The 27,999-nt window shown below is 40.9% G+C and overlaps 2 protein-coding genes across 2 annotated transcripts in view; both read left to right on the top strand.

Annotated features, from left to right (window-relative positions):
* The window catches only part of LOC308293744 (A disintegrin and metalloproteinase with thrombospondin motifs 20), a gene marked incomplete at its 5' end in the record, with an annotated part of 210,943 nt that extends 203,674 nt beyond the window's left edge, over positions 1-7,269 (top strand). The window contains 5 exon segments of the mRNA XM_080736360.1: positions 1-29; positions 369-502; positions 5,094-5,185; positions 5,636-5,740; positions 6,663-7,269. The exon segment at positions 1-29 is cut by the window's left edge and continues 66 nt beyond it. Coding sequence (XP_080592486.1) covers positions 1-29; positions 369-502; positions 5,094-5,185; positions 5,636-5,740; positions 6,663-6,752 — 450 coding nt within the window. The 3' untranslated portion in view covers positions 6,753-7,269.
* Positions 7,270-11,967: 4,698 nt separating this feature from the next.
* irak4 (interleukin-1 receptor-associated kinase 4) lies at positions 11,968-23,272 on the top strand. Its single transcript, XM_080736458.1, has 11 exons — positions 11,968-12,303; positions 13,105-13,250; positions 14,543-14,749; positions 14,884-15,044; positions 15,428-15,492; positions 16,268-16,382; positions 16,971-17,080; positions 17,472-17,658; positions 20,918-20,980; positions 21,641-21,805; positions 22,456-23,272. Exons 1-11 carry the CDS (start codon positions 12,137-12,139, stop codon positions 22,525-22,527), a joined length of 1,458 nt encoding a protein of 485 aa, XP_080592584.1. The 5' UTR covers positions 11,968-12,136; the 3' UTR covers positions 22,528-23,272.
* The last annotated feature ends 4,727 nt before the right edge of the window (positions 23,273-27,999 follow it).

Here is a 27,999-nt window from a genome sequence, read left to right as displayed (position 1 = left end):
GACAACTACTCTGAGGTGTATGGATACAGGTGTGTGCATGTCTTTTCGGCCAAATATCGGAGCGAATTTCAGAGCACGTAAAAATAAAAAAAACGTATGCCGCCCATTATTTAGTCTGTATTTTATTTTAATTTTCTTTGGGACCAGAGTCGATTTTTACCGTTTTCCGCAGCTGTCGCCACTGGGTCCCTGCTCTCTCTCTCTAGAGAGAGCTAAGGGATGCTTGGCCTGAAAAAAAAAAAAAAAGAAAAACGGATTTCGAAAACGCAGCAGTATGCAAGAACCTTTATTCTTTTGGACATAGCTGGTATTTATCTACCAGACAGGGGAGGTAGTCAACTAACCCTGATGTTCCATTGAACCCAAAGGTTGCTGAACCCCTTCGAGTGTCCGTACAACGGCAGCAGACGACAGGACTGTGACTGCAGGAACGACTACTCAGCAGCAGGATACACGCTGTTCAGCAAAGTGCGTCTGGACCTGGGCTCCATGCGCATCATCAGTGAGTCATTACAACTTACAATTTAGGCTTTTAGCAGACGCCCTTGATCCAGAGCGACTTAGTGTAAGCAAGGACAACACAAGCTAATACATCACATGCATAGAATAGGTAATCTACGATCATAGGTAAACCAAGAACATATCATCAGCAGAGATGGCGACTTGAGTTGAAGACTCGGACTCGAGTCGCACTCGAGTCGCAATTTTGGAGACTCCTGACTCGACTCGGACTCGCCCCTCAAAGACTCCAGACTTGACTCGACTCGAGCTCATAAGACTCGTGGGCAATCTTTATTTTATGCATTAATGAATGACAAGCCCGACAAATATTGGCCTTTCCTTCTCCTTTCTTTCTTCTCCGGTGCGTGGCTGAGCGCTGCGCACGGACAGTCTCAGCAGCGACTGCCGTTTTCCCAATGAACCTAAGCGCAGCGGTGGGGGCCAGTGGTGGGCAGGGAGGAGTAAAAGTACAGTATATTTGCCTCTGAGATGTAGTGTAGTAGAAGTGAAAGTATTGAAAATTGGAAATACACCAGTAAAGTAAAAAAATAAAAATAAATAAAATAAAAAATAAATAAAAATAATAATTACTTAAGTAAATGTGCATTACACCACTGCCCAACCAGGACTGCACAACAGTGTTGTTGTAACCTCTTGTACCCAATAACACCTTGTGCACACATGACCGTTCTGTCCAATTTCCCTTGCCTTTAGTTTTTTCTCTCCTCTATGGAATCAAGATAATGGCCTTTCAGAACACACACACACACACACACACACACACACACACACACACACACACACACACACACACAGCTTTGCTGCGTGTCTCGCTAGTCGTTGACTGTTTTAAAAAGAAAAGAAAGAGCTTAAACACAACTTTGCTACTGCTCCGTGTTGATAGGTTTATAGCCTATATTACCTCTATGCTTTATAGCCGTTCTGCAAGCTCAAAACCTGTAGCGTTATGCTACAGGTTTTATCCCCCCGAACCTTAATAATTTCGGGTCGGGGAGCCCTCCCGAACCGAAATAAACTCGGCTCCTTATTAGAGTCTGAATCGACCCTTAGAGTTAATGAATTGGGTTTTTGGGGTCTGTAAGAGACACTGGGAAGACCAAAAAACAAATACATATAATTTTTGGGGGTCCTTGACACGAAAACGATTGAGAACCACTGGTCTTAGTGCTCATCTAGAACCCTGTTCAGTCCTTCCATGTCTGGTCAGGGGGTCCCGGACAGACCATGCACATGTTCCCACCACCACTGGACCCCACCCTCTGCATGGTACTGATTTAGCTTTCACAGCAGCTTGACGAGAGAGAGAGAGAGAGAGAGAGAGAGAGAGAGAGAGAGAGAGAGAGAGAGAGAGAGAGAGAGAGAGGATAATGAGTTCAAGATGAAGGCTAAGGTTAAGAGGAGAGTCAGCAGTGCTGTGCGTGCGTGGAGACTCTCTGGGACGTTATCATCATCTCATATAGGCAACGTGAAGCCAGGCGAGGGGGAAACAAGCACTAGTCACGGTTATCATGTGTGACCGTGCAGTCGAGGTACACGTGACCCACTTTAAGAACTTCTAACACTGTTGTAAAAAAACTAAAATAACTGCTTTGGGGGTGAGTTCACGTTCACACTGTTGGACGGATTCACTCTCTTTCGACCAGACAGTCCAAACTCCACACAACCAATATGTCAGTCGAGGATTTCAATGGAATGAGGAAAAAGAAATATGCAGTAGAAGAACCTTTGTTCTGTCATTTTATTTTACGGATTGGATCTTGAGAACTATTTGGTGGCAAAACGTTTAATCAAGATACAAGCGGAAAACGTGTGGTTGAGTTGTGATATTGATATCACTGCTGAAACAAAACAAACTCCTTAAACATTATGCCACCCAAAAAACAAATCCTTAGTGTTAATTATTTCCATTTGTAAAGTCTTAAAATGTTTTTGATATATTTTGAGCGGTGGTCACACCGACTCTTAAGAGTGAATTTGTCCGTGTGTTACTATGTTATGTTACTACCGTATGTATGCAGCATGAGCTATAATACTGCTAGGTGACCAGTGGCAGGCATGGATGACCAATGGGCACTGTTGAGCGGGCCAGGCACTCTCTCACTCTCACTCACACACTCCCACCGTAAAATATTATTTGATTCAAATAATCATTATATGAACTGCTCACATCCACCGCTCACTTCAAACATGGGTTTGATTTTTTGGTTAGAACTAAAAGTTATTCTGATAGTAATCATGGAGTGTTTGTTCAGTAACATGGGTCTCCCTGTCTCCCCAGCTCTTTAAGGGGGGAAAAAACATTTTCAGATACATGTAGGTGACAAACTTTCAGCCAATCAGGGGAGAGTACCCATTTATCAGCTCTTTATTTGTATAGTGTTCCATTTCCAATGTTGTCTGCTCATTTATTTGTGTCATCACTTTCAATTTCTTGTTTAATCTGTATCCTGGCTGAGTTCTCTATCCTGATTGGATAGAATTGGTATCCCAACCTGAAAATGCATTTTCTGTTTAATAAAAAGCTGGAGAGACATGGAGAGTTGGAGACTCCTCTTACTGAACAGACTCTATAGCAATGGGTACTATGAGACTATAGAGCTATTTAGCATTTATTTTAAAGGGATCCCTGGCTAATACGACAAATATGTCTTAATACATTATAATGTCCTCTATAACTACAATGTAAAATTAAAAACACCTTCAATATTTTATTTCTTCTAGAAATAGCTAATCTTTCACTCAATAGGGGAAATGCCTGTCGCAAGTTGATGATGTCATAAATGTCATGTGTGATTGCGACCGTCAGGGAGCAGTTTACTATGAAAACCTCCACCGGCCGTCCGTCCGTCCGTCCGTCCGTCCGTCCGTCACACGTCACACGTCACACCTTTGCCCTGCTCATATCTCCGCATCAGTATGACATCACACCACATGTGTACACAAACCTTTGTGTACGTTGCTGTGGCAACAGTCTGTTGTTGCTGGTTTGTTAGTGTACGTTAGCAACCACCTTAGCAACCATGGTTTTACCCTAGCAACCAACTGTTTACCATAGCAACCATGTTTTTTTACCCTAGCAACCAACTGTTTACCATAGCAACCAGATACGCAGAGCAGGGATCTCCATATATGGGCATAAACAGGTGACATCACACTGATGTCAGATACTCAGAGCAGGGATTTCTCCATAATATATGGGCATAAAAGGGATTCTGTTAGGGATCTCCATATATGGGCATAAAAGGGATTCTGTAAGGGATCTCCATATATGGGCATACAAGGGATTCTGTTAGGGATCTCCATATATGGGCATAAAAGGGATTCTGTTAGGGATCTCCATATATGGGCATAAAAGGGATTCTGTTAGGGATCTCCATATATGGGCATAAAAGGGATTCTGTTAGGGATCTCCATATATGGGCATAAAAGGGATTCTGTTAGGGATCTCCATATATGGGCATAAAAGGGATTCTGTTAGCTGTTAGTGATCTCCATATATGGGCATAAAAGGGATGCTGTTAGGGATCTCCATATATGGGCATAAAAGGGATTCTGTTAGGGATCTCCATATATGGGCATGAAAGGGATTCTGTTAGGGATCTCCTTATATGGGCATAAAAGGGATTGTATCCCAGATGATGACCTGTCCTACCGACAGCTGCTATAAGCCAACCCTGGCGATAAGGTCTGAGTCGAAGAAATGCTTCTTTCCTGGCAAGAATTGCCCCTTTATACTGTAGGGCTCGTTTGTGTATTGTATGACATCACGCCACATCATCGGCTGAGGACTGTGTGATGTCATCATATCTCCATATATGGAGACATAAGTTGCTCATGCCCAAATATGGGCTGGTGAGGTCAGACTTAGTGTGATGCGTAGGTTATCTCCATATATGGAGATTCAACTTCAATGAGTAACCATGGCAAACTGTCAACTGCCCGTATGTCTTGATAATTGGTAAAACAAACTTTTGGCCTATTTGTGGAGATAAGCGACCAACGGTCGCTTATCTCCAGATTAGGGAGTCTTACTGGTCTATCCCTATGGAATTTATGGCATGCATGTGCAAAAAAAGCCAAACACAAACACATTTGAAATATTGATTTGATGCTCATAATAACCATAGGAAATATTATGTTTGTTTTTATTTGCACATGCATGCCATACATTCCATAGGGATAGATTACACATGACATTTATGACATCATCAACTTGCGACGGGCATTTCCCCTATTGAGTGAAAGATTAGCTAGTTCTAGAAGAAATAAAACAATTTAGGTGTTTTTAATTTTACATTGTAGTTATAGAGGACAATTATAATGTATTAAGGCATATTTGTCGCATTAGCCAGGGATCCCTTTAAACAAAATCACTTACCCTACCTTTAAGATTTGACTGTGTATTATCAGATTATTATGTCATGGATTGCTACATTGACTGTCATTTATTTGCTATTTTCATGTGAAGCACTTTTGGCTACATATTATTGTTATGTACGCTAAACAATAAAGTTGTTGTTATTAATACTGTACATTTTGACCGTGTCTTCTTTGTGCTCTTTACCATGCAGCCACAGACCTGCAGTTTTCCCACACCCTTCTGGGTCGACCTGTGCCCTTCGCTACAGCAGGAGACTGTTACAGTGCAGCCAAGTGTCCACAGGTAGGTACTGCAGTAGCATACACTTCATGTTGGCCTCTCAGCCTCCCAGCTAGTTCATATCTCGCTGACAGAAACTTTTTTTTTTGTAAATTAACCCATTAAGATCTGAAAAGATGCCGCTCGGCTTCATCCGTTTCCACTCGAAAGCCCTCGTTCTTGCTGATGACGCCAATAAATTAGCATTTTCTTGTGACGACTAGGCAAAAAAGGATGACTAATATACGGCACAGGGCACCCCGAGTGCACTGGCCAATACGAACTAATACATGACTGCGCCTCCGGTAGCCCTGGTGCGCATTTTCGAACGCACCTTTGGTGACTAGAAATCGGTCTGTTTATAGAATCAGGTTTAGCAACTTCATTAAAAATGGGTCTGTGACTGTGACCCCATTTTTTGGGGGGTAACCCCTGTGTGCTAATAAATCAGCTGGTGTGTGTGTGTGTTCCCAGGGCCAGTTCAGCATCAGTCTCATTGGGACCGGTCTCAAGGTGGCTGAGGCCACCAAGTGGACATCACAGGGAAACTATGTTTCAGTCAAAGTCCACCGATCAGAGGTAAGAACGAAGCTCTCAAACAACCGCTAACAGTGCATGATGGCCAGGTGGGCATCATGCCGTAGGAAAATGGCCATAGAAAATGTGTGCAAATCTTTCAATATATCATTTTCAAAGCAAACCTTTGTAACTCAAATCTTTGCTACTGGGGGTCCCTGGAACAACATATTTTGAGATGGGTGTCCGCAGCCAAATACTTATAATTTCGGAGGTCCTTGACATGAAAAGGTTTGAGAACCACTGATGATAGAAAAATACACACCCAACAGAGTAAAAAAAAAAAGATTTTTTTAGAAGACATTATAGAATCGGATCAATATACAGTATTCAAAGACTTGCACAGATTGTCATGATTTAAAAAAAATAGCAGATCTTCTGTGCCGCGCTGTGAGCTTGTATATCTGCTATTTATCACTAGTTAAATGCATAAAATAATGGTCAAAGCGGTTACAATCAAACGTGACAGAATTGCGTTCCAGGTCAAATGTGTGTGTGTGTACGTGGCACTACTCATTTGCCCACTTAACACAGTGTCTGAACTTTCGGCTGCCGTGTTAAGTGGCCACTGGGTGGGCCGCAAACACTTTCAAGATTTCCAAGTGGGCCGGGCGGGCCTTGATCCAGAAAGGATTTATAACCACTGTCTAACTGCGCATGCTGTTTGTTTCAAGATCAGATCTTCGCAATGGTGTTATTTGAACAATCATTACCATCAAGTTTACTGAGGTCTAATTGTCTGTGAAGACATACTGTACATAGTTGAGATGGTTGGCAGTGAGATGCCGTCTGAATCGCCGTGTTTGTGTTTAGTTGTGATTCACTGTGGAAGAATCCCCACACTGGCATTCATGTCCTGTCCTGTGTGGAAAAAGCTCCTCCTTGACCCACTCCATTCCTCTCTCTTTCCTCTCCCAATCTGTAGGACGGGACAAGAATCTACGGTCGCTGCGGTGGATTCTGTGGGAAGTGCATTCCCCACACTCACAATGGCCTGCTCGTTCAAGTACAGTGAGGGTCCAAAGGCCGAGAGACCAATCCTCTTCAAGAACCGTGGAATGGAAGTGGCCCACTTGGAAACAAGCAAACAATGGTGATATTTTTTATTTGGAGCCCTGCATATTTCATCTGTGAAAGTGGACAATGGATGTCTAACAGTACTCATCCTAACATCATCCGTTCCCTAAATGGCAGCTAACGTAGCCTACAGACAGCTGAAAGGAAGACAACTGCACAAAAACACTCCATTCACTCAAAACTCCGAAGAAGAAACACGCGTTTTAGACGTGTTCAGTGTTGGGATGACTCTCAAATATGCATCATCCACTGGAACTCAAAACACAAGATTACGTCACTTGGAGTTTTCAGCTTCGTTCAAAAGGGACACAATGAATCGATCAAAGCTGCCGCACTGGGAGATCATAGGGGCGTCACAAGGGGTAGGAAAGTGGGACTGAGTTACTGGGGCCCAAGGTGGAGGGGCCCTAAGAACTTTATCTATTGAAAAATAGCAGATATACAAGCTCACAGCGCGGCACCGAGTGCCGCGCTGCGAGCTTGTAGATCTGCTATTTTTGAAAAGTTGTGAAAATGTGTGGAAATCTTTGAATATATGTATCTTTAACATTTCTAACTAAAATTTTGCTTCTGGGGGTCCCTGGAACTAAATATTTTGAGATCGGGGTCCGTGGCCAAATACATATCATCTTGGGGGTCCTTGACATAGGTTTCTTGCACACATTTTCACGAATTTTCAAAAATAGCAGATCTACAAGCTCACAGCGCGGCACTCGGTGCCGCGCTGTGAGCTTGTATATCTGCTATTTTTCAATAGTTCACATTCATGGGGGGCCCGCAGTGAATCCTTGTACCCAGGGCCCAGAATTTGGTGTGACGCCCCTGGGAGAACATGTACACATACCTAACTCTGATGAACAATTCCTGTCATAAGGAGAGAGGTTCTCATCTAATAAAAAGCTACATTTGCTCATGGCACTCTGTGGAACAAAAACAGGATGTGTGTACTATCACGATTTGAAAAACGGAGCCAAGACTTTGTTATACACAAACTTAAGCTGGCTTTCTGCTAACCTCCACAACACATTCATATTTTACATTTTCATTCACGTTTTAAGCACTTAATAGCTGGTGCTCGTATCCATTACCAACTTTTAAATGAATGAAACTGTAGAATATATCGTTCAAATTCATCTGTGAACAGAAAACATTTTTATAACAAAGAAGTGTGATGGATCGTAGAGTATTCGGATAGTCCATGAGGGATGATTGGTGCGAATGTTATGTATTTCTGCCTTGTGTGCAATGTAAGCCCATGGGGCTGGTACATGTTCAAAAGTATTTGATTGAAACGTTCACGAGAGAGACGTCGCCGCAGATCAAGAAACGTCCTGACATGAGTCTTAGGCTCAACACTTAGGGAAATCGTGACTTTATAGCAACTAGTCGTGATGTTTTGTGTGTTTCTACTAATGTCCTCCCGGACTTGCCTTATCTCAAAGGTCAAAGTTGAGGGGTTGGTGAGCCTTCTGGAGCCACTACAGAAAAAAAAAAAGAAAACACGTTAGTTCTCACTGTTTTTGCATTACTAGATTCTATTTTTGTTATATATTACTACTGAAAACAACGCATATATACGGAGTCCGACGACTGCCAGGTGGCAGCATGAAGGTGGACTGGCACATGACACTTGTTCTTTTTGCATGTGACGTATCATTAGGTCACACAGGTGAGGTTCTCATCTACTCTTGTCACGCGGTAGTTTAGCTCAGCCGTGACGTGTACAGTACTGTCCCCCCATAACTCTTCGCCGTTCGCCTCCGTCTCAGGCCTATACAGTTAGGCGCCTGCAACCCCCTCTACCTCTCACAAAGCATCCGCCCTCTACAGAGATGTAATATACAATATTTATGTTTGACCATATTTATTCTGTAATGATTTGTAGATATTGTTCCATATGTGTCGAGCTACAATGACTACTACCAATGGAGAAGCCATTGTCTGTCCGTTTTTGTCTTTTTTTTTTTGTCTTGTGTTTGCTGAAAATAAATGTATTACTTTTTTCTTTTTTTTTTGTAGAGTGAAACCACTAACCTTAAAAGAGGATCCTTTTTGAATGGTGCTTTTTTTTTTAAACTACTGGAATTACCTCTTAATGTTGAGAAGGAAAATACACTGGCGTCAGAACTGATACTAGCTGTGGAAAGACCCTCCCGATTACATTTGAACCGGGTTTCTAAGATTTCTTTTTTTTTCTTTTCTTCAAGAATGTTGCCCCCGAAATGACCCAGCCTGCTGAAACTGTCCATGGTCCTCTTAGTAATGTAGATGATCAACTAGCTGCAGGGTTGCCAGGTTATGTCCATTTTCACCACTATATACTTGACCACTATGAACCCTAGCATCCCCGTTCTGAGCATGTCATAATAGGCGAACGTTTGACAAAGAAATGGACAAACATTCGGGGGAACATGAGTCTCGTGAGCCAGACTGTTGCCTCCCACAGTTTTCAAATGCCTCCATCATACAGCGTTGAAAACGTATCTGGGGGTAAAGCGGATGTCCCGCCTCCTCCCCGCTTCCTTCTCGTTTCTGCAGTCGCTTGATTTGTCCTACTTGTAAATTCAATTATCAGAAGCATATCAGGCAGAAACCTCCTATCTCCATGTTTTAACTTTTGGTGTTTTTTTGTAAATTAACGCCCTACCAGATCATACGACAGCATTGCACAAAAGCATCAAAAGTATCAGATCCTCAAGCTCGAAATGAGGTGTGAAGCGATGCGTTTTGAGCTTGAAGATATGCTATTTCAGAATTTGAATTATGAAAATTAACAGTTTTGGACATACAAGGTTTCCACCCGACAGCAACGATAAGTATAGCTTGCAGCTTGGCAAAAATGAAAATACAGTACATTTTAAAGACAGTTTATAATATATATTTTGAGAATAGAAGTGACAAACAAGTGACAGAATTATTTTCCTTTCTCTGCTTTTTGGAGGTTTAGATTGTGGAATAGTAGTCTGGCCATGCGAGACTAGGGGGAAAATAGACAAACATTTGGAACGTTCATCAAAAAATAGCAGATCTACAAGCTCACTACATGCCACTTAAGCTTGTAGATCGGCTATTTGTTATTATAGATGTATTTTCCTATGACCACTGCACCAACCTTGGCAACCCAAGCATGCTGGTACTCTGATATTAAGCTTTAACCAAAGTTTCATTAGATGCAGATTAGATATTGTCGTTTTGTTTTCCGTCTGACAATGCAGCTTCATTTGATTTAAGGAATGGCCAGAAAAAAAGAATACAAATAAATAACTTACAAAAGTCAATGAGCAGCTAAGAAATCCGTTGGCTATTTTAAGATGGTCAATTGTGCTATGAGGTCTGTATCAGAAATTTAAAGAATACTTGATGCACTATGTGCCATAAAATTTTGTAGAAAAGTAATCCTGTATGTTTTTTTTCTTTTTTAAATAACAGTTAAGAAGATTATTGTAACTTATGATATGTGTTATTTTTAATATTCATACTTGAAGTGTATTGCGTGCTGAATATCAAATGGGCATTGGAACTGAATAAGGACAATGTGCTTGTTTGCCATGTATTATCCAAAGAGGTTTTTAAAGAATCATAATTATGTACAGTACCTACATTATGTACAGTATGTAGCCTGTAAAAAAATGAATGATTGATTCTGGTGCTATGGTTACTAATCATACCCATACTGTATTGCTACTAACACTGTAAAAGGAAAAAAAAAGCAATAATAAAATATTTAATGCTTTTACGTCGACTCACACAAGTCATTGATTGTAATAAACTAATATAGGGGTTGTCTTACTGTCTTGTTTCTAAGTCCACTTTGGGTTTGCTTTTTCTTTAAAGTCCCTTGTAAATATTGGTATTTAATCAAGTTTAAATTAGCTGTTCTCAAACATTTTCATATCAAGGACCTCAAGCCCCAAATGAATGATGTACTTGTCTGGGGACCCCAGCATCAAGTTCAAGTTATATGTGTTGCAACCAAACCACTTAATCTATATAGGCCTATCATTGGTTCCTAAAGTGGGGTCCGGGGACCAGGGGCTCCCCAACAAAATGTTTTAATCATAAAACACAATCATTTGAACCATTTTTTACACAATCGATGCTATTCAAACATAACATATCCTACAAGCTCATAGCGTGTCACTTCGTGAACATGTTTGCAAATCTTTGAATATATATTTTTAACTCAAATTTCTGCTTCAGGTCAGGAGGTACCTGGCAAAAAATGGGGATGGGGTCCGCAGCCAAATACATGTCATTTTGGGAGTCTTTGACATGAAAACGTTTGAGGAACACATCTACAGTAGGCTATACCACTTAATTCCCCATTCAGGGACACGAGTTTCAAAAGTAGGTGATGATTAGCCTGGCCCTACAGCAAGTGATTACACTTTGAACCACCAGTAGAGTGCACTGTTGGTCTCTCTCTCTCTCTCTCTCTCTCTCTCTCTCTGTGTCTCTCTCTCTCTCTCTCTCTCTCTCTCTCTCTCTCTCTCTCTCTCTCTCTCTCTCTCTCTCTCTGGATCTGAAGAATCATCTTTGCGTGCGTGCGTGCGTTTGTATGTGTCTGTAGCCTGCATTTTGACATGTTGCATTGCCTACCAAAGTGAAAGTCGATCAGACTCGATGATAATAATAGGCCTATTATCTGATCATCTTGATCCAAGGCTAGATGTTTATGGTGTGAATACAGAAAAACCATATAGCCCTAGGCGGCTAGGAGGCCTGTATTAGGCTGTATTGGCCATTTCTCCGCATTTCTCCAGTACTTTCAACTACGTTACCCTATCGGTTGGGAGGTGTACTGCACACTGATACAGTGTAAATGTATGCGAAAATGACCACCGATCGGATTGAAATGCTTTTTGTTGAACAATACGGAAGACAAGGGTACTTATACCCACCCGAAGTGAATTGCAACATCTGTTTCCACGGGTATGCACTTTATATTTGAACTCAGAACGTTTATGTTGCTGTACGGGCTGTAAATGAATAAAGTGCAGAGACCTAGTTGAAGTTCATCCATGACGGTGGTGACCGTCATAATGGCTGGGTTGGGAGGAGGAGACAGCAGTGCTGCTGTCACAGCACTGTGATTACGTTTAGGGAAGTTACTCAATATCGGAAAAAACACTCATTTTTGCTGTTGTGTGAGCAAAACAACACGACTTTACATTTACAAAAAATATCCAGTTTTCTTTTCTTAGAACGCTCAACATAATTACAACAATGAGGGCATAGAACGATGCGCTGTACGTACGGAGAGAGAGAACATAAAACAAAGTTTTGAATTAGGAAGCGAGGAGTTGTTGTTGTTTCTACAAAATGAACGGCGGTAGTTCAATAACACCCTCCACATACATTCGCAGGCTAGACTATGGGACGCGTCGCAAACTGTCTGACTTGCTGGACCCCCAGGACGCCTGGAAACAGGTGCTGGTGTCTATAAGGAAGCCCAGCGGGGAGCCCAGATACTCCCAGCTTCATCTCAGGTGCAGTACTAGAACCTACTGTATTATTTAGTTCTCAAACTAATTCCTCCCGAGCCCCTAGAATGGCTGTGATATTATATTACATACATTTCCTGTATTCAATATACATATGTCATCATTGTCATGTATTGAATCATAGGCTATGTCATGTATGTATTCTATGTAACTAAACTTACATGGCATGAATATGGAATGTGCTCATTTTCATGTCTACTGCCCTACAAAGCCAAAGTGACCAGTACAAACAAAAATGGAACTGAAATAAAGGGTATGTTTCAACTGGTCAGCCAAATGAGATATGGGCATATAACTGATATTACACTATATTGTTCATCTGTTCTTGAGGTAATTGTTTAACCCTCAAAACCACACAGTTAAACATATTTACATGGACGTACATACATTACAAATGAGCGGACAATAATATTACAGAGTTATAGCCTTAAATCACCTTTACAGGTCTGAAACTCTTGGCCCATTTGGTTCCATTTGTTCACTCTCAGAGTTCCTTGAAAATAACAAGTTACTGTCCTAGTGGACTCCTAATGTGCCATATACATAGTGTCATAGTAAATCAGTGTCATACATATTCTGAAGAAAACCTGGAGAATGACATTCGGCAATTGGGTCTTATGATCAAAATGACAACATTACAGTATAATATTATGTAAAACATTTAAAAAACTTCTAAAATTTGCTGCTGACAAGTCCAAGTCTTGCCACAGAGACAGACATTAATTTGTCTGTGTATGGACAAGATTGGACACATTGATGACCCCTGCGTTTTCCTTTTGCCTGCAGGAGATACGAGGGCCTGGTTGCACAGGGGAGAAGTCCAACGCTTGAACTGCTCAATGACTGGGGGACAACGAACTGTACAGTGGGTGAACTGGTAGACATTCTGAAGAGCCACATATTGCTGGCCCCGGCCAGCATACTGCTACCTGGTATGTTACAAACCAACATGTTGGTATTTTATCGTCACTCTTTAATCACAAAACCAGGGGTGCCCAAACAATAAAGGCTGTCTGTGCAGGTAGTAGACCACTTGACATGCCCCCCAAAAATATGCGATTAAAATATAAAGACAAATATTTATAAACGACAACCACAAAACCCTTTTTTTTTTTTTTTTTTTTAAGGTGACTTGATTGATTGACATCAAGAAGGGCCTGTCAGCTCCCTTCATGGCTTCTAAAGTAGGCAGACCCCACAATGCAATGCTTTGTTTTGAAGACTTTTCCCCCACTATTTCCCATTTCAAGTGTGTTTCTTATATGTAACGCCAGTGCTGCTGTTCCAAAGCCCCCTCAGGTAATTGTTTTGGGGGGTGGGTAGATCATGTTGAGCTGGTCATTTTAAAAAGTATGGCACCCCTGCACTTAACCACAAAAAAAAAAAATGAAATTATTTGTGAAAATAGCCGGTCTACAAACTGACACGTGTGAGTTTGTAGATCGGCTCTTTTTTTCCCTCCCCCACCTATAATGACATGCCCAAAATGGAGACAAACTGGAACAAACTTAAGGACTCTCCGAAACCGGTTCGATTGGTCTCCATATAGACATTTAGGGTGCTTCTTGAGGACACATTACATAGTAACTGCACCTGTTTCATGTAACCTTGTATTTATTTGCCTTAAAGGGGAAGACCACCCATTTTCAATATTGAACTATGTCATTAATATACCTTAGAGGAGTTGTGTGGAAATAGAAAAAAAAAGTCCCCCCCCCCACCTTCTGTTTTGCCTAGAACTGGAGGATTGATTTTGGGGTTTGTATTGTAAAGTACAACTTGATGACATCACACTGTTGTACTTTACAATACAGACCCCAAAATCAATCCTCCAGTTCTAGGCAACACAGAATTGGGGGAACTTTTTTCTATTTCCACACAACTCCTCTAAGTTATATTAATGACATAGTTCAATATTGAAAATGGGTGGTCTTCCCCTTTAATAAATAATCTCAATCATGACAGATAAACTGAAAGATGAAGATAGATGACATTTTTAGTTAGACTATGAAGTAATTATTAATTTGCTCTATTTGCCTTTAGAGTAAATATATGGTTCGATATAGGATTGTAGAACTTTTTTTTTTCTTTCTTTTTTTTTTAAAGTCCTATGCACTTGTGCAAATGGCAAATATATATAGTCTAAAGGTCAAAGAAAGAAAGTGGTTAATGTTTATCTTGTGAAAAAAGGTATGAAAGATCCTTTCAAATTGTCCTATCCCAGATGCAGTGAAAGAGTGCCTCAGACTGCAGGATTGTCCTGGACCACAGTATTGTCCAGGATTACAGGATTGTCCAGTACCACAGGCTGATGACACGACCATGGTGTTGGAGGCTGAGGCACCGTCACGTCCAGTGTGCCCGGCTCTGCCCTCGGCTCCACCCCCACCACGTGACCCTCCTGTGGAGGATGAGGAACCATGCAACACAGGTGACTCTTAATTGAGAATTTTAGTGTGAATGTTGAATCTTGTAGTCACTCAATATGCCCAGTAGATGGCAGTGTCGGTCCCATAGTTATAAGCATGTTAATCTAATGTGACTGTGTTCTGTTTGTCCTGTTAGGTTACTTGACCTTGTCATACAAGGAGCTCATGAAGATCACTGGTAACTTTGATGAGCGCCCCCTGTCTCTCGGAGGGAGCAGGCTGGGAGAGGGGGGCTTTGGGACCGTGTACAAGGGCTTCATCAGTGACAAGCCTGTTGCTGTCAAACGGCTCAATGCAGTGAGTGAAAGCTCATTCTCAATATTCTGTATTCAATACTCTCAATGGCTCTTTTACATTTCACTTTGAAAAAGAAAAGAAACAAGTGGACAATTATTTGTACCCCATTTTTATGGGTGAATGTAATGCACAATCTATGTAAAGCGCCTTGGATAAAGGCGCTATACAAATGCACCATTTACCATACCTTTGGACCCCTCTGTTTCTAGAATAGGGAGACCACATCCAACAATTAGTTATAATTGTATAATCATAACACGAAATAATTATCCTACAATTGTAGGGCATACTATACCTTACAAATTTGGCTCAAACAACACGTTTTATTCCTCAAAATAAGCTTCGGGTTTTAGCTTTAACAAAGCATAATATTTCACTTTCAGATGGAGGATATCTCGCTCGACGAGCTAAGGGTTCAGTACGACCAGGAGATCCGGACGCTGAGGACGTGAGTTCCTTGAATTTGTCATGTATTTCTCCTGCCACGTCCTTCACTATGTCCACTGTCACCTTGTCACACGCACACACACACACGCACACGCACGCACGCACGCACGCACGCACTCACGCACGCACGCACGCACGCACGCACGCACGCACGCACGCACGCACGCACACACACACACACACACACACACACACACACACACACACACACACACACACACACACACACACACACACACACACACACACTGAGCTCTAGTGAAGTGACTCACTGCAATCTCATAACAGCGTGAGCTGTGTCTTAAGCAGACATCTAAATCAATGTAATGGATCTCAAGAGAGACATAGCAGCAACAGAGTCTGGAGAGAGAAAGAGAGAGATAGAGAGATCAGAGTCACAGCATCACCAAGTAGCTCAATCTATTCAAGCTTGTGTTGCGCTTTGCTCTTAAATCAATTTAATTAATTGTATGTAAATGCCATATTGTAATTTATTTGATGTTAATGGGGGACTCTTTTGGCGTAAATCCTGTTCAATGAGTGTTTACAAATGTCATACGAGGCAATACATACTGTAAGTGAAAGATAACATCATCATAGCCACAGGGACATTTTATGGCTGGTATCGTATTTAAGATCACGCTATGCTTTGTTTCTTTCTATTGACTCTATGATTGTGAAGTCCCTTTTCTTCCATGGTTATTCGGAAAAGGTTGTGCAACATGTTTGTCACACGTCTGTTCTGATAATAAATACAAGTTGACTTTCTCTCACAGACTGCAACACGAGAACTTGGTGGACCTGGTTGGTTTTTCTTGTGACAGCCAACGCCCGTGTTTGGTGTACGCCTACATGGCCAACGGTTCTCTGCTTGACCGGCTGGCTTGTTTGGTAAGCTACAGATCCAGAATGTTCGTCTAACCCCCTTCACAGTGTCAAAATGTCCTCAGGGTTGTACAAATGCAACCAAATCATTTTGGTCACTCAGAGTTAAATTAAACCTGCTTAAAACTCGTTTTATTGAATAAAACCTTATTTCAACGAGTTTGACAGCAAATTTTGATTTAGTTTTAGTCTAATCATGCGTTATCATACGATTTTAGACGGCTACAACTATAGTTGATTTTTCCGATAAAATGATATAATGTTTTGGCGGATTATGCTCTTGGTTGCATGCTGAACATATCTACAAGCTCACAACGTGTCGCAGCGTGACGTGTTTTGAGCTTGTAGATCTGCTGTTTTCAGTGCACAACTGAACATAAAATGACTTGTCTTTTAGTTCTACTGGATCTCTTCTCCACTAGTCCCTCCCTAACATTTTAGTGTTGTTTGTATTTGTTGACGAAATTGTCAGTATATTTAGTCATTGTTAGTTAGTCATAGCTTGGTTTTTATTTTGTTTCTGAACATTATTCTTCATACGTTTTGGTCGATGACATGAACACTGCTGAGAATGGTATCGTTCATTTTTGTCAGGATGAAAGCCCCCCTCTCAGCTGGAGAAGGAGATGTTTGATCGCTGTGGGCACAGCGAGAGGCCTGGACTACTTACACACACACCACCACATCCACAGGGACGTAAAAAGGTACACACAGGGAAGGTTGTGTTACTTCCTAATCTTTATAATATCATCATCTATTACCGGTAATGATGGTTCTGTCAACCACGTAAATCGGATCGCATGGTGTGCGGCCGTAGAGGTTGCTTGTCGGTTTGAATCGCAGAAAGCATTTCAGACATTCCCCCCTCCCTCAACAACAAAGAAAACAATCATCACGGTGGTCTTGATTAAGCTGCATAATCAGTATGAGTGGAATGTCACTCCCCATTGCAATAGGCTATATGCACAGCAGCCATATTGGAGAGAAGTTGGGTCTCTTCTCACCTAGATGACTATTTCTATGCATTTGATGTGTTACCGTGTGCTGTCCTTGCTCACTGTAAGTTGTTTAATATTGTGTTGTAACCTACCCCAGTGGAAACATTCTGTTGAACGAAGACTTTGTGCCGAAGATCTCAGACTTTGGCTTGACGAGGGCGTCGGCCAAGCGCTCGCTGACCACCATGATGACGGAGCGGATCGTTGGCACGCGGGCGTACATGGCACCTGAAGCCCTGCGAGGAGAGATCACCCCCAAGTCTGACATATTTAGCTTTGGAGTGGTAAGACACACACATTTGAAATGTTTATGTCCACTCAAACACAGTACAAGAATGGCCTGTACAGAGGCTTGTACACACACACACATGCATGCGCGCACGCACGCGCTCGCGCACACACACACACACACACACACACACACACACACACACACACACACACACACACACACACACACACACACACACACACACACACACACACACACACAGGCTTGCACGCACATGCAGGCAGCAATTTGAAACACACATTTTGATTTCGTTTTAGACACATTTTAGTCATCTTAGATGTTTTAATTGTAGTCTAGTTTTAGTCGACTACATATCATAAGATTTTACTCGACTAAATCTACAGTCGATTTAGTTGACTAAAATATATTGTGGGGGGCCCTTGATGGTGCCGAGGGGGAGTTGCCAATGCAACTCATTGTTGCATTGGTCCGGTCACTCGCGTACATGCCGTCCTGTGTCTTTTCTGACCAGTGTAAGAGAGAGATATAGTTGATTTATATATGCAATTCTGCATCGTATGTACCTGTAGGCCTCTTCATCGAACAACACACAAGCGTGCGCACGCACGCAAGCACGCACATTATGGGAGCTACTGTATAGTGGATTTAGAAACTGAAACAACTATATCGCAACTCAGCAATCTCCTTCTGAACAAAATGTGAAACTGCTGACATGCAGGTCCCGTACTTAAATCTCAGGATGATAAAATCAAAGGACAGCCTCTGCTCAGCCATGAAACCACTAGAGACACTAAAAATGAAGCACAAAAGCTACAAAATAAAAAAAGGCATCATACTCCAGGTCGTTCCGTTCTCGATGTTTACGTATTTAGAAGCTACGATTAATGGGAGCATTAAAAAAAAAGGAGTCGATACTATATAGATTACATTTAACTAGGTGAGTGCCATTGATACTGAAATCCCTTTTGCAAGGGAGCCCTGGCCAAGAAAGCAATCAAGCAGCAATGCAATAAAAAGAAGAAGAAAAAAACAGAAAGCAAAACACAAAATGCATTAATACAAACTCAGGCAAACAGCTGCAGTTCAGTTTTCCACATCTGAACTAAAACTTTTAAAATTCCCCAAATGGATTAAAGTGCTCCAGCCTAATGGCATTCTGGAGTTGATTCCAGATCCATGGAGCATAAAAAAATAAATAAAAGCCATTCTACTAAGAGTGGTGGAAAAAGTACAACATTGTTTTACTTAAAGGGGCACTCCACCACTTTTCAACCCATCTTCATATAATAGGTCCTCACTAATGTTCATGATAAAATATCACAATTTTTTTCTACTCAGTTTCGGTCTCATAGGAGAGCTGTGGGTGGGTCAAATCCTTCTACCGGTGACATCATCAATGGGAAATGCAAGCTAATAGAAACTGCAGGCTTTCTATTCCTGAAAAAGTTGCAATGTTAAAGTGGAAGCCATTGTTCTCGTGATAATAAAAATCGAAATATTTTTTTCAAAAATATTATTATTTATTTTTTGTCAAACGATGATGTCACCGGTAGAAGGATTTGACAGCTCTCCTATGAGACCCAGACTGAATAGATTTTTTTTTTTGCTATTTTATTATGAACATTAGTGAGGACCTATTATATGAAGACAGGTTGAAAAGTGGTGAACTACTCCTATAAGTAAAAGTATCAGTAATGCAATGTATTACAAGTAGAAGTCGGAATTCAAAATTTACTTGAGTAAAAGTATGAAAGTATTGCTATCTACTGGTGTAGCAGAGTGTTTCCAAATGAGCCAACATGCACAATATAATTCCAATAAAAGACCAACATTAAAAGTACAAAATGTTTGAAAATAGCAGATCTATTGCATTGTGAGCTTGTAGATCTGCTATTTTCAAATAGCCTAGGTATAAAATAGGGCCAAAGTAGTTAATGTACAGTATGTTAATATTATTATTTATTTCTGCAAAGTAACTAACAATTAACAATTGATAATTCACCTGTAGTATCTAGATCAATTGTTAATTCACCAGCAGTATCTATAAGGTAATTATAGTGGAGTAAAAGTACAATATTTTTAGGTATTTGTACTTTATTCTTTCCAATTTCCAATACTTTTACTTCTCTCCACTACATCTCGGATCCAAATATTGTACTTTTACTCCACTACACGTATTTGAAAACTTTTAGATTTCGATTATTATTAGAAAACATACATTAACCACTTCAACCTATACATTTCACCATTTTATACGTTTGAAAACTTCAAATAGGACATTCTGCATAACGAGTACAATATTTCTACTTTTGGTACCTTCATTGAGTGCCTATCCCGAATTAGTTCGGGATATATTATCGCATCCCAGAGTGCCTATCCCGAACTAATTTGAAAAAATTTTTTTTGAATTTTTTTTTTTGGACCCCATCAAATCTAGTGAACATGATTTCAATCGCGATTTTGCATGTTCCACCCCCATACAACCCCATCTAACATACAGGGCAGCCATGTTTGTTTACATAACATGTAAAACATAATGGCGATTATCTCAAGAATGCCTGAACGGATTTCCAATCGGATTTTTTTGTTTGAAAGCTGTGAACAAACTGCACAAGTCCACTCCAATGCAATCCAGGATTGCAATGGATTTTTTAGAGCTCATTCTTCTCTGTTTTTTTCCCATGCATGAGGTGTGCAAGGTTTAATCATGGCTAAGTTGACGAAAATAAGGCTTCTAAAATGCTTGGTAGCCAATAGCTAACTTCAAGCTAACTTCATCCTCTTCCTGTACATGCACAAAGGAAAGTGTTCAGGCAAGTCATGGCTGCAGGGCTTCTGCATATACCAGCATATCTCTATGGGATTTTCTATGGCCACTGGGCGCCCTCTAGTGGTGACTAGGGTGGCACTAAATGAGTTGTACATTTTGATGCCAATACTTTTGTACTTTTACATTTTGAATTCCAGACTTTTACTTGTAACAGAGTATTTCTATATTGCAGTATTGATACTTGTACTTTAGTAAGACATTTTTGTACTTTTTCCATCACCCCTCGTGACCCACGAGTAAATATGTTGGGGAAGCATTGTTCTGATATAAGGTTATCTGTGTCAATGCAACCGGTTGACCTGGTACTGTATCTCATGTACACTAATAGCTCACGTCTAAGCGCCTGCCATGGGAACAGTGCCGTTTGTGTTAAGGCCAGCTGATATATGGGAAGGTAATGAAAGGTCTGTTGTAAGGAGGAGAGCCAGGTGCTTGACCCCCATCTCTCTGTCATCCGCAGGTGTTGTTGGAAATATTGTCTGGACTCGGGCCAGTCGACGAGAAGCGGGAGACGCAGTTCCTGGTAAGACAATGGCTGCTTTCACCGTCCATGGGGCTGTGGCACACACACATTTTAACCACTTTATTCCATTAAGATCTGAAAAAATACCTAAAAAAGTCTTCTAAATCCTAATTGTTTTCTGAAAAACTTATGTTTCTTTATCTGTGGTGCCAAGGAATTAGATGTATTTGACCGTGACCCCCATCATAACATAGATTTGCAAAAATGTTCAAATGTCCACCACAAGCCAACAGGGTGATGACTGTTATGGTCACTTTGATTTGGGCACTGTATTATTTTGATAGTCGTGCTTTAAGACACTTTATGTATATATATTATTCGTTCCCTTTCCTGTTGTACCTTGCTCTTACTGTACTTACTGTACTCTGTTCTTGTTTTTTCTTTCATACTTCTCTGTAACTTTGTAAATAACCTTATACTGCTGTGCTGCCTCTGGGCAACACATTTTCCCCCTTGGGATAATAAAGGTATCTATCTATCTATCTATCTATCTATCTATCTATCTATCTATCTATCTATCTATCTATCTATCTATCTATCTATCTATCTATCTATCTATCTATCTATCTATCTATCTATCTTATCACCACTGTTTCCGGTTAATCCTTGAAGAAATACTGTCCCATGCTCTCTTTCACTGTGTTCTTTTCCTCCACCAAGATGGAGTTGAGGTATGACATAGAAGATGAGGATGAGGATCTGACTCTGGAGGAATTTGTGGACAAGAAGATGAGAGACTGGGAGCTGGTCCAGGTGGAGAGCTTCTACTCCCTGGCCTGCGGCTGTCTCCACGACAGGAAGGCCAGGCGGCCTGACGTCGCACAGGTACACAGTAACAGGCAGCAGTGTGTCTCAACTGTAGAGTTGTTAACTGTTTTAATGCTTCATTAAGGGTTTTTCATAGTCACACACTGCCATCAAAATACCTTACCTTTGCGATTTTATATAAAAATATACATCCATTGTTTCCAACTTCTGTGAATGAGTCTACAGTTTATTTTGTTGACAAAAAGGTATGGCACCGTAATACCTGATTTTACACTTGGTTGTATGTTGAAAATAGCCAATCTACAAGTTCACAACGCTGTAGATCGGCTATTTTCAGCCGAGCGCAACCAAACATAAAATTACTTGTCTTTTAGTTCTACTGGATCTCTTCTCCACTAGTCCCTCCCTAACATGTTAGTTTTAAGTTGTTATTTGTTGACGAAATTGTCAATATATTTAGTTTTAGTCATCATAGCTTAGTTTTTATTTTGTTTTCGTCAGTGAAAAAAAAAGAGAGTCCACGAAGATTTTTTGTCATAGTTTTCACTAACGTCACTTTGATTGTTTGATTGCCGCATAATCCTGTTAGTTGAGCTGTAATAATATTCCAGTGGGGAAGATGTTACAAAGGATAATGTTGTAAAGTGAGAGCTGTGTGACACGGTCCTGTGTTCTCCGTTCATTGCTGTGGAAATGTGTTTGAACAGGTCTTGAAAGAACTGGAGGAAGTTGTCAAAAGCGTCTTACTGGAGCGCCAGGCGGAGGAGAAAGAAGCCTAGGACCCTGGGGGGCCCCCCAGGGCCAGGGCCCCCTGGCAGAGCTGCTTGCACAACAGAACTGACATGAGTTACACCTGGGGCTCCCACACTGTTTCACTCCAGACACAAAAGATATGTCTCCCTGGGACCCAAACTTGTGAAGATGCATTATATTACAGTATGATCCTGATGCAATCACTTTGGCTATTTTATAGCGAAAGTACTGTAGCCAATCTACAATTCGCAACGCGTTGAGCTTGTAGATGGCTAGATATTTTGTTTGTGTGTGTGTGTGTGTGTGTGTGTGTGTGTGTGTGTGTGTGTGTGTGGGGGGGTGTGGGTGTGCGTGTGCGTGTGCGTGTGTGCGAGCAGCTAATCTCCAGCACCGCAGGCCCAAATTGATGCTAAACTGGATGCCAGAGCAGAACCTATGCCCCAAATGTTTCACATGGGCCTAGTGTAGCGCCACCAGGAGGCTGGTATATTTATCCTACCGATTTTGTCCAAGCATCAGGGAAATCGGTACTATCTCAGGTTATTCATATTTTCATATTAAATCAACATTGCTATTATCCCACAATAAGTTACCTGACGTAGCGGAGACTTCTGCTCTGAGAAGCACCTTTTCTTTTTTTGTTCTGAAAATCTTAAAAGCATTGTTTGGGGAACAGTGAGTTACACAAGTGCATTCACAATATTATAAAATGTCCATTATGTACAGTATATGTATTGTTCATTGATATTTTTATTTATTTTTTCTGTGACCAATTGGTACAGAATATGTTATACTGAAGTTATAATATTTCTGGTAATAAAATGAACGTTTTATGATTTTATGAATTTCTGTGTTTGCTGAATATAACCACAAATATAAGGTGGTCTGTGCTATATCCCACAGATCAATGCCGTATTACTTTTCAAGGTTAAAATACAAAATAATTACTCAAAAGCACCATAAAGTATCTCCAGTGAGAAATGGTGTATTTGTCTAACAATCAGAGACTCAGTTTAGAGGTTCCATGTGGTGAGTGGTTGTCCCTGATACTGTCATCAAAATAGGTTTCAGACTGGTTCAAGTCCCATGCCAAAGGTATAATTTTTAAAGTGTGATTTAACTTTGAAATGTTTTGTTGTTTGGGAGATATTTTACTTTTGACACACACACCTCGCCCGCTGGCCTAATGGTCCAGGCGCATAGGCTACCATTTAGGTATTGATGCTTGATGGAGTCACTGGTTCAATTCCCGATCTGGATGACCTTTGCTGCATGTCAAAAAAATAAAATAAAAAATCTTTAAAACGTACATCTGAAAACTTTGGCACCTCGCTGTTCCTTCATACTTTAAACTAGCGACTTGAATCAAAATTCAAAAGATCGACCTTACTGTGTGGCTAGAGTGTTTTTTTGCAGGTTGTTCAGTCCGAGTGTATCAAAAAGGCAACTGGGTTACGGACTGAACAACCTGCAAAAAACACTCTCGCGTCCTCCTGTGTTGCTGTATTACTTGGACCTTTTCAGGGTTAACATACAAAAGAATGACTCATTAGCACCAGGAACTGTCTGCAGTGAGAGATGGTGTAGTAGTGGTCTAAACTTAAGATTTGACTTTCAGCTATGGGGTGCCATGTTAAAATCTCAGTCTTCCTATTGTAGGCTACATTGCTGTAGGGTGTAGGCTATTACTTTAACATTTCTTTCAATACTGAAGAATTACTCTGAAATGCCTCCACTGAGAGATAGTGGTCTAAATACTGCTCCTACAGATCATTGCTGTGTTTTTTGGACCTTTTCAAGTGTAAAATAGCCTTCTGAATAGTGAAGTGGTATAAAGACCAGACTCTGATTTTCACCCTTTTACATATTTGTAAGTAGCCTTAGTAGTAGTTTTGACACCTTACTATAATAGTCTTATGTAATTTTGGGGGTTTTGAAGACAATCTAAAAAAAAAATGAATTAATTTTATATCCACACGTTCGCCTCGAAGAGCTATACAACATATTAAGAGACAGGCGCTTAAAACCTATTGGTTTCCGCGTTATCGCACTTTGAAAAATATAGGATTGCATTTGTCGAAAAAAAGTAGGGTTCCAGGGGTCGCACAGCAATGTGTCACAAAGCTCATCGAGACGTTCATCTCGACGAGCTATACAACATACCAAAAGATAGGCACTATCGGAAATTTAAGACTTAAAATCTATGTTTTGACGCCTTACTATAGTCTTATGTAATTTTGGGGGTTTTGAAGACAATCTGAAAAAAATGAATCAATTTCATATCCACGCGTTCGTCTCGAAGAGCTATACAACATACTAAGAGACATGCGCTTAAAACCTATTGGTTTCCGAGTTATCGCACTTTGAAAAATCTAGGATTGCATTTGTCTAAATAAAGTAGGGTTCCAGGGCCGCACAGCAATGTTTCACACATCCACACGTTCGTCTCGACGAGCTATACAACATACCAAAAGATAAGCACTATCGGAAATTTAAGACTGAAAATTTATGTTTTGACGCCTTACTATAGTCTTATGTAATTTTGGGGGTTTTGAAGACAATCTGAAAAAAATGAATTAATTTCATATCCACGCGTTCGTCTCGAAGATCTATACAACATACTAAGAGACAGGCGCTTAAAACCTATTGGTTTCCGAGTTATCGCACTTTGAAAAATCTAGGATTGCATTTGTCGGAAAAAAGTAGGGTTCCAGGGGTCGCACAGCAATGTTTCACACATCCACACGTTCGTCTTGACGAGCTATACAACATACCAAAAGATATACACTATCGGAAATTTAAGACTTCAAATCCACGTTTTGACACCTTACTATAGTCTTATGTAATTTTGGGGGTTTTGAAGACAATCTGAAAAAAAAAAAGAATTAATTTCATATCCACGCGTTCGCCTCGAAGAGCTATACAACATACTAAGAGACAGGCGCTTAAAACCTATTGGTTTCCGAGTTATCGCACTTTGAAAAATCTAGGATTGCATTTGTTGAAAAAAAGTAGGGTTCCAGGGGTCGCACAGCAATGTGTCACACATCCACACGTTCGTCTCGACGAGCTATACAACATACCAAAAGATAGGCACTATCGGAAATGTAAGACTTAAAATGTATGTTTTGACTCCTTACTATAGTCTTATGTAAGTTTGGGGGTTTTGAAGACAATCTGAAAAAAATGAATTAATTTCATATCCACACATTGTCTCGAAGAGCTATGCAACATACGAAAAGACGGGCGCTTAAAAACTATTGGTTTCTGAGTTATCGCACTTTGAAAATCGCACTTCGCTAAGAAAAAAAGAAAAATCACACTCGTGTGAACTGAGCGGTGGTGTGTGTGTGTGTGTGTGTGTGTGTGTGTGTGTGTGTGTGTGCAACAGCGCCCCTCCCTTAACATGTGTGGTCAGAAAAGGTTACTGCAGGAGTGCAGGCTACGGACACAGAGACAAACAGACAGACAGACAGACAAACAGACAAACAGACAGACAGACAGACCCACACACACGGCCACGTATAGGAGCGTTGTGACCACCGCTCAAAAAGTTTGGTATTTGATCGTCTAAATCAGGCTTTTGGGAGTAACCAGCTGTTTTGGGGTTGATTAATTCAGTATTTAGATATTGATATTCATTTTATCAGACACCCCCCTTCCTATCAGGGACGGATAGGAACCCCCACCCTCCACCATAACCCCCCCTCCTGACGCGCACTACCCAGCTCGGATGTTAAGCCATGATGATCATCTGTGGGCCAAAAAAGCACCTGTAGACAACAGAGGAGGGGCCCACACTTAATGACCCAGTTCCCCCAAGGGCCCCTAAGAGCCAAGGGCCCCCAACGGCCCCACTGGCCCAATGGTTAATCCAGCCTGAGACCAATTTACTACCTGTCAGAAACTCAGGGCGCAGCTCTCTTAGTGTTTTGAAGTGTTTTTTCTTTTTTCTATTTCTATGATTCTAGCCTTGGGGGAAAAAAAGTAAATGTTATAAGAGACATGTGCCAAGAGAGACTGAGAGGTGGTATAGTGGTCAAATGTAATGATTAGTTCTTTGGCTCAGAGGTGCCATCCATGTTCAAACCCCACTCTTCCCAGAGTTCAATGATGCACTACTTTGGAATTTTCTATGCAAACATATACATGGGTGACACATTCTGTGTTATTGGAGCTCTGTTGGAAAAGCTCTTGACTCATCATCAGAAGGCCATAGGATCAAATCTCAGCACCTCTGCTTCTGAGCAATGGACATTGATGGGTTGTTTTTTTCTCTCCTTTAAAAGGCCACTGTCATTGACAATGCATTGGGCGCTTGAAGCTAAATATTTCAAAAACTACAAATTATTTCAAACTCCTTGATACCAAATCCAGGAGATTCAGGAGCACCGCAGGATATGTGGTCAAAATTCAGGAGACTCCCACCCGATTCAGGAGGGTTGGCAACCCTGGCTATACTGAAACATTGCAAGTTGCAACAGAACTTACTTACGTTTCACCTCCAACACAGTGGTTCTCAAAGCAGGGTCTGGGGCCCCCCAGGGGTCCTTGGGGTGGTTCCACAGGGTCCCCAGCTAAGAGTTAATATAGTAGGCCTATCACAATATGAACGTTATGGAGGACTATGGTACTGACTATTGGTGACAGTGGTACTTACTATAGATGACTATGGTACTGAGTATAGATGGTACTACGGACTATGGAACTTACTATGGATGACTATGGTACTATAGATAGATGACTATGGTACTGACAATAGATGGTACTACTGACTATGGTACTTACTATGGATGAAACCCTAAATTGTATGGTACTGAACAAAACAGAACATTTTCCAGACAGTATAAATTCATGAAAGTAAATACAATACAAGGCTATATATTCATGATTTAAATATTTTATTTTCTTCTTTTTAAAAAGCGATAATTGTGATAAGAAAAACAAGACCAAACATGACATCTTCCTATTCAGACACTGAATGAGTAAAAGGGGGGTTTTTACCCCTTCAACCATGAGGCGAGCTGTACAGTTAAGTAGTCTGTCTAATGTTAATCAGTAGACGAGAGGCCGTGGCATCGATTATGTCCAAGGCATTCATAATCCCTTGTAAATCCAGGTAATGACACTTTCACCTTGTACGGGATGCTAGAATGTTTCATTCTTTCAAACACTTAATACCCCATGATCTTACTGGGGGAAAACCTTCGCAGGAACATGGCACGTCTACAAGCTTACAGCGTCACACATTGTAAGCTTGTAGATCAGCGATTTTTGAAAGATATTTAATGTAGAGTGAAAACAGAAAATACACTGGTATAGAGGCCCTGGGGGACTCCACTCAACAGCAATGTATAAGTGGTTTTAAACTAAAGCTACAAATCCACAAGTTTTGTCCTCTTCCCAGTTCTGACGGAGATGCACTTAAATCAGGGACGTGCTGGCCATTGGGAAAAGCGGGACAACTCCCGAACGGCCGGTTCATTCTCGGCCGGTCC

This window comes from Nannobrachium achirus (assembly GCF_963921795.1).
Source record: "Nannobrachium achirus genome assembly, chromosome: 11".
Taxonomy (NCBI): domain Eukaryota; kingdom Metazoa; phylum Chordata; class Actinopteri; order Myctophiformes; family Myctophidae; genus Nannobrachium; species Nannobrachium achirus.
The sequence above is the reverse complement of the archived record's forward strand: the minus strand, read 5'-3'. Positions and strand labels throughout refer to the sequence as shown.

What these genes read in the sequence shown, in the direction of transcription:
- irak4 (XM_080736458.1), top strand. Translation starts at nt 12,137, where the DNA reads ATGAACGGCGGTAGTTCAATAACACCCTCCACATACATTCGCAGGCTA. An exon ending in ATCCACAGGGACGTAAAAAG is followed by an intron (nt 17,081 to 17,471) that starts GTACACACAGGG and finishes AACCTACCCCAG; the next exon opens with TGGAAACATTCTGTTGAACG. An exon ending in ACATATTTAGCTTTGGAGTG is followed by an intron (nt 17,659 to 20,917) that starts GTAAGACACACA and finishes TGTCATCCGCAG; the next exon opens with GTGTTGTTGGAAATATTGTC.